At 38.6% G+C, this 12025-nt stretch overlaps 1 protein-coding gene across 3 annotated transcripts in view; it reads left to right on the top strand.

The window, feature by feature from the left end:
* The first annotated feature begins 969 nt into the window (after nt 1-969).
* LOC106664068 (otopetrin-2-like) overlaps nt 970-12025 on the top strand; it is a 35492-nt gene continuing 24436 nt past the window's right edge. Inside the window, exon 1 of one of the 3 annotated variants that reach the window (XM_024226021.1) lies at nt 970-1039. In XM_024226021.1, the coding sequence (XP_024081789.1) occupies nt 976-1039 (64 nt within the window). In that variant the 5' untranslated portion in view covers nt 970-975. Of the gene's footprint in view, nt 1040-9466; nt 9495-12025 lie in introns of those variants that run through there. The other 2 variants (XM_014389448.2, XM_024226022.1) reach the window with 2 other exon arrangements.

Genomic DNA, 12025 nt, shown 5'->3' with positions numbered 1-12025 from the left:
CTCTCTCTCTCTCTCTCTCTCTCTCTCTCTCTCTCTGTATTTTCCCCCTCCCTTCTCTCTTTATTTTTATTAATTCTCTCTCTCTCCCTCTCTATTTTTTATCCACTCTCTCTCTCTCTCTCTCTCTCTCTTTATTTCTTTTCCTCCCCTATCTCTTTATTTTTCATTCATTCTATCTCTCTCTCACGCTCTCTATTTCTCTCTCTTACTCTCACTCTTTCTCTCTCCCTCGCAACCTCACTTTCTCTGTCTCTCTCTCTTTCACCGCAAGCGTGCGTTCGCACGGCCGTGCAAAGGGCGAAACGTAGATCCTCGTCCTACAAAATTAACACAGCGAGCATAGGCAAAGGAGATGAAATATGACAAAATAATATCCCATTTCCATCCTATTAATCTCGGCTGGTTTTATACAGCTGGATAGCTCTTATCTGTAACTTCCTTATTTAATTATCCCGGTATACAAGTAATAAAAAAATAAAAATTTAATAGTTAATTATACGAAAATTTTTCCCGTGTGATAAAATTGGCGGAATCGAGAAACAATGCAGATAAAAAATATACCATGAAAATAGGAAGAAAAAGATGATCAGCGATTATACAGAAGAGACAGATTAGGATGGATATTTTTTTTGGGGGGGGGTTTCGGTGTTTATGATTAATTATCCTGTTGGATAAGTAAGATGTCAGAGTTTTCCTTGTTTTTTTTTTTTTTAACATGTATTTATTTTTATATATCCTTTCTTTTCAGATTTACACATCTAGTGCTCCAAATCACCTAAATTTCCGAATGAGACGATAACTTTCAGCGACTCCCCAGCATTATTAATACGAACCTCTGGCCGCTTCAGTTCTTCATCTTCTTCATCTTCTTTTTTCAAGTTTCTCCTATGTGTCGGGCTTTTGAATTGGGTTAATTGTGTGCATTCGTTAGGTGGGGGATGGTGTAACTGGAACGTTCAAGATCCAGTCTATCCTATGCGTCCAAAACAACAACACCACCTGCCACACCGCCATCATCCCTTCTCTCTCTACGAGAAAGGTAAGAGGGCACACTCGTTTTCAATTAATTATACCGCCGGACAATTTTTGACCTTATTGTATATTAAAGATCTTAATCTTAAGGCCATTTTGTTTTGGATAAAAGCGAAAACAAATGGTTCGTGTAACTTAGAAAAAATCTTAAGATGTCGAGGACACAATTTAAGAGAATACTTCTTGTACTTTGTCCAATTTTTTTTTTTTAATTTTCCAAAAAACGTAAACAATTGATCTATACGTATTGCATAACAATGTTAACATTTGTTACTGTTTGTTTTTCTGTCATCTTCCCTCGGCTTTTAACAGTTTCAAGTTTTTTTTGCTTAATCCTAAGCTCCTTACTTGAAAATAAATGGTCCAGCAGCCAAAATTTTATTGATTTGTACAGCGTAATGGTTTTCCGACTGACAATAAACGTTTTCTGAAGTACGATAGGTCTCTCCCTCTCTCTCTCTCTCTCTCTCTCTCTCTCTCTCTCTCTCTCTCTCTCTCTCTCTCTCTCTGTTTTTCTCTTTTGACAACTGATACCTGGCTGGAAGTGACACTGTAGCACGTGGTTTTTGAAACATACGAACCCAAAACTGTACACTCCCTTTCTCTGTGACTGTCTGTCTGTGTGTGTGTGGGTCTCTCTATCTCTCTCAGTATATCTCCAAGTCCTGTGACTATAAATAAAACAAAAATCAATCAACAAACATTCTCTCTCTCTCTCTCTCTCTCTCTCTCTCTCTCTCTCTCTCTCTCTCTCCTTATTTCTTTTTTTCGTTCGATCTTTCGATCATTATATCTTTCTCTCTCTCTTTCCATAATGCTTCTTCAGAGACGTTCTCGTTCTCTCTCTCTCTCTCTCTCTCTCTCTCTCTCAGAGTCGTTAGATGTAATAGTGATCCTTGAGACTAAATCTTGGTCAATTTATTCAATTCTGTCTATTCATTTTTGGTCAATCTGAAGATCAAATCAGAGCCTAAGTTTCTCCCTAAGGCCCAGAGAATAAGTCTCATTAGGTCCATAGCCTAAGTCTCCCCAAAACTCCAGAGTTTAAGTTTCCCCTGAGGGCCAGAGTCTAAGTCTTTCCTGTCGCCCAAAGCCTCAGTCTCTCCTAAAGCTCAGAGTCTATGTCCCTCTAAGGCCTAGAATTTAAGTCCTTCCTGATGCTCAAGGTCTCTCTCTATCATTTTTTATGCTTCAACATCCCTGCCAGCTATTGTTTGTACATTAAACTTGGATCTTGAAGAGAATTAAACAAAATAATTATGTGATAATTGGGAGAAAAATCTATTAACCCACTTTATCATGTATTAATTTATGATTTTTCTTCTGATTCTTCTTGCCAAGTGCAATTTGAAAAATCGGTAAAACAAAGTCAAAAATATAGCAAATAACAACGCATTGGAAAATGAATATGTCGCTATACAATTTTAAAAATTTGATATCTGTAAGAGGTTGAAAATGAAATGAAATCAACGTTAATACTCTCAATTTCAAAATTTGAATTTAAATCTACTAATCTTAAGCCTAAATATTGCCTTATTGTTTAGAATTTTGTTATTACAAATTAAGAAAAGGGTTAATGATTTATGCCTAGGAGGAAAAACGGGGCGCTCTGTTATGGTCGTTAATGAGCACTTTAGTAGCTGGTCCCGTTGACTCTGCGATGGTGGGGATGGATTCAGCTTTGAAAGTGCCAGGAAATCATTTATTCTTGTTTGAAAGAAGTTCCCCGGCAGAGACCTGTTTTTTGAAAATGACTTACTTTGTGTCGATAGGCGCCGGCCATCCGACAAGACACGGGTAGTGCATTCGAAGGATTTGTTTTAGGCTTTTCCCACTTATTTATTGGTAAAACGACAAACAATATGATAGATCGATAAACTGATAACTAATATATTTCCAGGGGATGAATTAGAACCTTTTACATAGTGAGTTCCTTGGGGTTCTGAAGGGTGATGTTGTTGGGCCGATTCCGATGGTATACATATTCTCGTGGCCCTACTCTGACAGGAAAACCTTGGGGGTCTGAATTTATTATTAAACATTTTGTTGTGAGATGAATTCTTGAGGTGTGCAGAAGGATAAGCTTTCAGTTTGGTCTGCCTATCTCTGTTTTAATCCATCAGTTTTGGCTTCTCGCAGTGTTCAGTAGTTGTAGATTTGACTAAAACATTGAAAAACAAAGCCAAGGGGGTAGGCCGGTCAGGAAGATCTTAGACAATGGAGTTATACATTTTATTGTGAAATCTCTTCTTTCTTCTTTCTCTCTCTCTCTCTCTCTCTCTCTCTCTCTCTCTCTCTTTCTCTCTGTGCCTTTCTTTCGGTTCTTCCTTTTATCATTCTCTCCCTCACTTTCACGCGCTTTCTTCATATTCTTGATTCTCTCTCTCTCTCACTTCGTCTCTTTTTTCTTCTTTTCATTCTCTCTATCCCTTTCTTTCACTCTCTCTCTCTCTCTCTTTTTCTCCGTCACCCTCTCTCTTTCTCTCTCTCTCTCTCTCTTTCGGTCTTCTTCTCTCCCATTTCTCACTATTTCTTGCTTTCCTCGATTGGTTCATTCTATCATTCTCTCCCGCCCACTCTTTCTCTCTCACCACCCTCTCACTCTCTCTTTTTCTTTTTTTCAATCATTCTATCATTCCTTTTCTCACCTCTCTCTTGCCTCACTATCTGTTTCTAACTATCTGTTTCTCTCTCTTTTTCTCGCCCACATTATATCCCTAGCTTTCAGTTTGGCATGCCAATCTTCTCTGTTTATGTCCGTCAGACAGTTCATTTTGTCTGTCTCTCTCTCTTTCTTCTATCTCATCTCTCTCTCTCTCTTTGTTTCAATCATTCTATCATTCCTTCTCTCACCTCTCTTTTTGCCTCACTATCTGTTTCTGACTGTCTGTTTCTCTCTGTCTCTCTGTCACTCTGTCTGTCTCTCTCTCTCTCTCTCTCTCTCTCTCTCTCTCTCTCTCTCGCCCACATTATGTCTCCAGCTTTTAGATTGGCATGCCATGCATCTCTGTTTTAATCCGTCAGCCAGTTCTTTTTGTCTGTCTGTCTCTCTCCCTGTCTCTCTCTCTCTTTGTTTCAATCATTCTATCATTCCTTCTCTCATCTCTCTCATTGCCTCACTATCTGTCTGTGACTGTCTGTTTCTCTCTGTCTGTCTCTCTGTTTCAACCATTCTATCATTCCTTCTCTCACCTCTCTCTTTGCCTCACTATCTGTTTCTGACTGTCTGTTTCTGTCTGTCTCTCTCTTTCTCTCTCTCTCTCTCCCTCTATTTCTCTCTCTCTTCCTCTCTCTTGCTTTCAATCATTCTATTTCTCTCTCACTCTTATTAGATCTCACGTTTTTGGTTTGGCATGATAATCATCTCTAGTCAGACACTGTTTCGACTTCTTGCCGTCCTCTGTTGGTTAGTGACTGGACAAAATAGCACAAAAGGAAACTAGGTAGAATAGGCGAGTCAGAATAATCGTAGATGATCGAGCTGTAAATTGTATATTGACCGAAACAGTGGGAATTGTGACGGGTTTTTTTTCTCGGGCGAATATGACGGATGAATTTTTTCAACCCGGAGTGCAACAACTTTTGCATTGTCACTAATAATAGTCCTCGGGTTGTCACAGGGTGAAACGACTTCATTCCTTTTCCCGTCGTGCATTTTATCTTCAAAAATCTGCCCGGCCAATACAAATTTATAACTTAGCGTAATTTAAAAAAAAAGTCACACCGATTCCAATCCCGGAGGCGGACTTCTCAATCTGTCTATCCACGTGATTCTGTCACATGTAATCGGTTTGAAAATGAAAGATAATGGTCACTGGAAAGATGGCCCTACTTTCTCCCTGGAAGCGGGTTTTCTCTGTTTTTGGAGAACGGGACTTGATCCTCGGAGAAAGGTCTGTCTTAAGCCGATGCTGCCATGTAATTGTCACTGCATACATGTCTTGCCCAGCCCCAACGACAATTAAGCCCTATTTGCTTACCTTTTTTTTGCAATTTATGTACCCAAAACCTTAATGACGATTAACATGATAATCTTTCACCTATTATGTAATTTCATGTAATAAAATGGTCTTATATTCCGAAAAATCAAGTTCTTCTTGATAAATACGATCTATTAGCTTGATAACAAAACCTTAGTGAATAATTTTTTTTCTATGTAATTCAAACATTAAAAAAAATGCTATTGTTAAAAAAAAGAAAAAAAACAGTATTCGTATGGTCGACGAGGTTGTAAGCAGGGCGAGGCTCCTTCATTTTTTAACTCGAAGCTGTGTCATTTTCAATAAAGTTATTGTGCCTTTAAAGTTCACTGACAACCTATCGATTGATTGGTGATTTTTATGGTGTCACATAGAGAACCTGGGTTGAATTTCCCGGATTCATTTGGGTGTTTCAGACCCCTCAAATTTCTTTTAACTCGCTAATGTAGGAAAATTAAAGGTTCTTAATCAAAAAATCTTCTCAGAGCCAGAGCCAATCTGCCTGCAGTCAAAATAAAATGAAAAACTTCCACAATTCCACCAAAATATGAATCTGTTTCCAAAACGATCTCCGCACACTTACAGTCGAGCCACTTGACCTCACGAAGTCTAATTTCGGACCGAAGTTAAGGTTATAAGTAGGGAGAGAGGAGATGCCAACTTCTTACATGCCAATACAAAGTGTAAGAGGGTCAAAGCATTCCGGTTAATCAAATCTGGTTATTGTTTTTAAAACTTTATATACTTACCTTGCTGACATATTGATTTTAACATACAGAAGACACAGAGGTTGAGTTCAAAGTAAAAACCTATACCAAACCCTAACTCTACCTAACCTAACTCATCCCTATCAATTCTTCACTTAGCTTAACTTTCCTAACCTCCGACTAACACTTACCCTTCCCTAACCCTACCTAATCTGATCATTCTTAACATAACTCTCCTAACTCTAACTCTACCTAATTTAACATGTCCCTAATCCTAACCCTAACCTTACTTAAAATAACATATCCCACCCTACGCAAAAATGGACATGCAAAAAAAATTCTGCGCACCCAGCTCAAAAACAAATCCATGCAAAAAAAGCCTTTTCATCGTTCCACCCAATGCAAAGCATCGATCTATTTGTGGAACTGATGTTAGAAAAGGACTCTAACTCTGCCTAACTTAACCTAGCCCAACCCATACTCCCCACTAACCCGAAATCGAAGAGGCAAAAAAGGTCACCCAAAAAATAGCGTATCCAGCCAAAAACATATACATATTAGAAAAGCTCCCCATAGTTCCACCAAACACACGACGTCAGGTTTATAAGAAGTCCCTTCCCAATAGTGGGAAATGTAAACCTTGTGTCCTTTTTTCATTATATTGTCCCAGTTCGTACAAACAGGTATGGTTTCTAATTTAATTACCTATATAATCGATCTGAAGTGTATGAAAGAACTTTTCATAATTCTACCAACAACAGCCTTTCATAATTTGTAATGATTATTCTTCCAAATCAGCAGGGAGAGTCAATAGTGTCAGTCCCTGGCTCCCTCCGTTCCAGTCGTGCCGAATGCAAACCACGGAGGTGTTTTTTTTTTTGTAGCATTTTTAGGACATTTCCTTCAGTGTACTGGTGTTCATCAACGTTAAAATCTTCTATACTCTAATTCTGCTTCACATTTTCGTGCACATATTTCTTTTTCTCGTGGTGTTTCTGAAGACCGCGTCACGATTTTTTCTCTGGACTGTATGTCAGCATTCTAACTTAACCACACCTAACCTGTCTTTAACCCTAACTTTTGTTTGACTAAAACTCTCTCGACCCATGATACGTGAAATGAGGAAAAAACCTCTGCACTTTTGGCCCCTTGGACCACAATGCGTCTTCCAGATCCAGACTCGTTCGAACGGCCTTGCCCAACTTTCTTGGCGTCGTAAATTTTTGATAATTTAGAACCGTCCGGCAATATTTCTATTTTTCCTTTAGTAAAACCGAAGCTGGATCTTGGTGATAATTCAACACAAATGGCATAGTAATTGGATTTCACTGCAACTCCTGCACGCTCCTGACCTACGATTAATGGGTGAAATGAGGTAGAAAAAAGTTGTTTTGACCCCCGGGGCGCAATACGTCAGGTGGTTTCTAAAAAAAAATAAATCCTCGATATGTATTGAACAGGATAAGAATGCATTTCTGCTTCCATGGGAGAAAGACGAATTTTTCAATTATTCGACGTGGAGTTTCAAGGAAAATTCGTCACGTGTACGCAAAAGGCCACGGTTGCAAATTACCCACCTGGAAATAACCTACAATCGACCTCAGGGGTAGTAATTTTCACCGTGTTTATTACGGTATTTTTATTGACCTGTGTTTTCTAAAATTTTACTCTTGAAACGATTTTAAGGACGGAAAAAACTTCTTTAAAATCATTCAATTAATTAAGGTTTTTAGTTGAGATAAAAAATCATTGTCACGAGCGGAATTCGAACCCACGATCTTCGGCTAGATACGCCGCTGCTCTACCACTTGAGCTATCTTGACTTGGTAGAGCAGCGGCGTATCTAGCCGAAGATCGTGGGTTCGAATCCAGCTCGTGACAATGACTTTTTTATCTCAACCAAAAACCTTAATTAATTGGAAGATATTAATTGGTCAAGCGGACCACGAAAACTAGTGAAGTTCTTGAAAATATATATATATTTTTTAATTGGCCCGATGTAAGCAATAAGTAAATTTTGTATTGGCGTTTGACAGGCATAAGTGGACCAAAAAGAAGGGAATTTAAGCATAAACCCACTGGCATACCCGAAAGGAAAAAATCACAACTTAACTTATATTGTTTCCGGTTATAGTTTGCCTAGTTGCGCTGTTTATCTCCTAAATCGCACAAACTGACATAAAATCCAAGCGGAAAAAAATTGCTTAAACACAAAACCACAGTAAGGTGGCATATCATAGCAGTCATAAATAAACCGATAGTGATAAGGAGCAAGTAAAAAAAGAGTCTGTGAAGTAAATAACGTGTCGTTTGGTCGTTTGATATACCAACTCGCGCTTTGCACTCGTTTATTTTCTCCACCTCAAGGAAAAACATTGAATCATGGATATGTACTTATTTAACCTAACCTAACCCGTCCCTAACCCTAACTCTAACTTAGCATGACTTAACCTATCTCTAATAGTAACTCTAACTAACTAAAACCATACAATTCCCTCCCCCCACTTAACTCGAAAATGATCACGAAAAGTATTGGTGTACTCAGCCTAAAAGCATATCCAAAGTAATTGCCAAGAGAACAATTAAAACCAACTAGCGCTACACACACACACACACACACACACACACACACACACACACACACACACACACACACACACACACACACACACACACACACACACCAACAACAACAACAACGAAACAGGTAGACCATATTTATGGAAAAAGCGGGCAACATGTTAACGTGCTATCTAGGGCGGCTGAAGTTCACTGGGGGATTGGCGGTGAAGCTCTTACCACAATCTACAGAGGTGCTTTCTTGCCTGTGGCCAGTGATTGCAGGTGCAAAGCCGATTTGTCTTTTGGCAGAAGGATTGACCCGGCTCCATAAGGTACGGTGCGGGGAAGTAATCGAAGGGTTGGAGGGGTGCGTACCGGACAGTCCCACAAGTTTTAATTTTTTGGACCCCACCTTTTGAATTTTGGGAGATTTTGAGATGGGAAGTTAGTGCCCGAGGGGATCGAAGTCACGATAGCTCAAGTGGTAGAGTAGCGGCGTATCAAGCGGAAGGTCGTGGTTCGAATCCCGCTCGTGTCACTGACTTTTTTATCTCAACTTAAAACCTTAATTAATTGAATGTTATTAATTGGTCAAGCGGACCACGAAAAATACTGAATTTATAATAATAAATAATGAATATAAATTCATTCAAATAAAGAGAAATTTCCAATAAACTCGACTTTCGCTATTTCACCTTAATGTTTTTATGCTTGTGAGAAATCCGTTGGATTATTAAACGTTGTTAGGATCGCAGAAGGGGACGATTGCAGTTATCAGGGCTCGAATCTCTTCTTGATTGCTTTACCAAAGTTGTGTATCATTCTCAATCGAGGGAAATCGGACAACGAACGAAAAACCCAACTCACCCGGCATAACGGATTTTGCCATTTACTCTAAAGGGATAAATTCCTCCCCGAATATCCTGGAGACTGGAGGGAGGGGTGTGTGGGCAATTTGAGACCGGCGGACGTCAGTATCGCGAAGCCGGTTCCTATCCAACGTGAAGCCAGTGGAACCACAGTCCCTTTCTTGACTTTATTGGACGAGGAGTTGGAAAGTAGTTCAAGTTTAACTCTTCATCATCAGAACTGGTCGCCTATCGCGGTTAATCCATGCAAAGTCCTATCTCCGTTTGAAGACCAAAGGCTAATTTGTGTTCCGACTCTTCCCTTGAGATGTACTCTCGTAAGAAAGGCCCAGTAAACGCTCGAGGTAATGTACTATTCTTATTAACTTTGTATTTGTCAGGCGTCTTTCAATTATTTCAATCTGTTAGTGAGATATGCGGAAATATTATTTGGAACGCACCTTTAGGCCATCTCGAGACAGTTTTGATAATAGATCAAGCCTAGATTTTAAATTTTTTATTTTTCATAGATATAACTGTACAACGAGAAAATTGGTTAACATTGACACTAGGCCAATGTCAAGTCTTGATGGAAGGGACTTTTCACATTTCAAATGACTGACTGATGATCTCCAAAAAACTCGGGACGTCTAATAATAACAATATGTACTTTATTCGGAAATCGTGAGATGCGGTCTGGTGTGATGTAGGTTTCAGAAAAACATTTTCTTTATCGTGCCAACGTTTCGATCTTTATTGAGATCATCTTCAGGGCCTGGGATTTACAAACATTGTTTAAATTTAACAAATACATGTAGGATGTGGAAAAAAGTGAATTTATACAATGCAAAAAATATTTTTTATATTCAACCAAAGTATTTCTACTCACGCAAAGTGAATACATAGAAATACTTCGATTGAATATAAAAAATATTTTTTGCATTGTATAAATTCACTTTTTTCCACATCCAACATGTATTTGTTAAATTTAAACCATGTTTGTAAATCCCAGGCCCTGAAGATGATCTCAATAAGGATCGAAACTGTGGCACGATAAAGGAAATGTTTTTCTGAAATGTGTGGTGATTAGTGACCGTTAATCGATAATTATTCACAAATCGTGAGATGAGGTCTGGTGTGATGTAGGTTTCAGAAAAACATTTTCTTTATCGTGCCAACGTTTCGATCTTTATTGAGATCATCTTCAGGGCTCAAAGTGTTTGTCTTCTGTGTGATTGTGCCAGTCTTGCGTGTCGTGTTGAGAGTAGTTTTTCTCACGATCTCCAAATAATCATCGACTAACGGTCACTAATCAAGACACAATAATACTTTATTTGACAATCATCATAAATAACAAAACATACCCTTTTAAAAAACATAATTATTTACAGCAATGGAATATCCGTCTACTTGGAGTCGAGACTACTGATAAAATGTTGATAAAAGATAATAAAATAGCCAATAAAATATAATAATATTCTCTGTTTTATAACATAATTAGGAAGAAAAAGAAAAAAATAATCTGGTGAACACAGAACAAGATAGATGTACATGCCATTAATTAAGTAAAAATTTCTTCTAATAAATCAAAAATTGAACTCTTGTACCGGTTCCCAGCGGTAAAACCAGGCGTGACAAGCGAATTTTATTAGCTGCAGGCTTGGCTCATTTAAAAGTTTGACTAGGCTTTCTTCCGAGAGCACAGCACTACCTATGAAGCACGCATCTCGGACAAAACGGTACATTTAGCCAAAAAGTGCACAACGGTTTCCTTTTCTCTTGTATTGCACAGAGAGCACATTTCTGTATACCTCTGGCAGCCTATCCAGGGGGGTAGAGTTAAGGAACAGAAGTCCACCTCGGAGTTTGAAGAGCCAGCGGAGATCCCTCAGTTTTAGTGTTTTTCCAAGTTTCTCATTCGTCAAGCAGAACACATCGAGATTTCAAGTTTCTTGTACAAAAGAAATCTCTCTGTTGTCAGCGTTCGCTCCAAAAACCTCATGTTAGCGCTAGGCCGTATATTGGAAAAAACACACTGGAATTCTGCCATCCGAGCTGTAATTTTCGTATAACGATGACCAGGGAGATTTAAGGTTTTGTATATATATTTAAAATGGAGCTTTAACGTGTGCAGAATAAGGGCTCAACATGGGTTTCTATACATAGCATATAATTTGTATAAGAATGTAAGGCAAACAACTGCTTGATGAAGTACTTCAACGATTTTTCCAACTGATCTTAAGGTTGAAAACCCCACATCTGACATCTGCACGTGAGAATGGAACGGCAAACCGCATTTAACACTTTAAATTTTGAAGAGCAACTTTTTCTACCTAGACTTTCTGCACAAAGTGTGTATTGAGTGACAAACAAGAAGTTAACTTTGAAATACCATTTTCCTTTCAAAGCTGGTCTGCCTCCTCTCTTAAAAACAATGACCTTCTATTTTTGTAAATTAACCGTTGTTCCATAGGTACCAGTATTTCGCCAGGCATATTTTGTTGTAGAGGGGAAACGTTAACCGCAAGCAAGACCACATCGCCCGCGTACATAAGGGCTTTTATAAACTAGCTACTAACCTTGATCCCTGCATTCAATTAGATAGGTAAATCATCAATAAAAATAGAGAAGAGAAGGGGGCTGAGAATACAGCCCTGCCTTACGCGTGATTTCACTTGAACTCGGGACTTCTAAATGAGAACATTATTTCAATAAGAGAGTTGGGATAGTTGTAATTTTGTACTTGAAAAACGGGATGGCAATCTTCCTGTGAAGTTATGTCGGTAACTTAGGTTCGTTTATGATTTTTTCAATCAGTTTTAATTTTGAAAGATGGGCTTTTGTTTTAGTTAGACACTTCAACAATCCTAACCATAACCTAAACTAAAAGCCCCGG

The sequence above is a fragment of the Cimex lectularius genome, unplaced genomic scaffold (assembly GCF_000648675.2).
Source record: "Cimex lectularius strain Harlan isolate CLEC.00 unplaced genomic scaffold, Clec_2.1 scaffold82, whole genome shotgun sequence".
Lineage (NCBI taxonomy): Eukaryota > Metazoa > Arthropoda > Insecta > Hemiptera > Cimicidae > Cimex > Cimex lectularius.
This window is presented reverse-complemented; position numbering and strand designations above follow the sequence as displayed.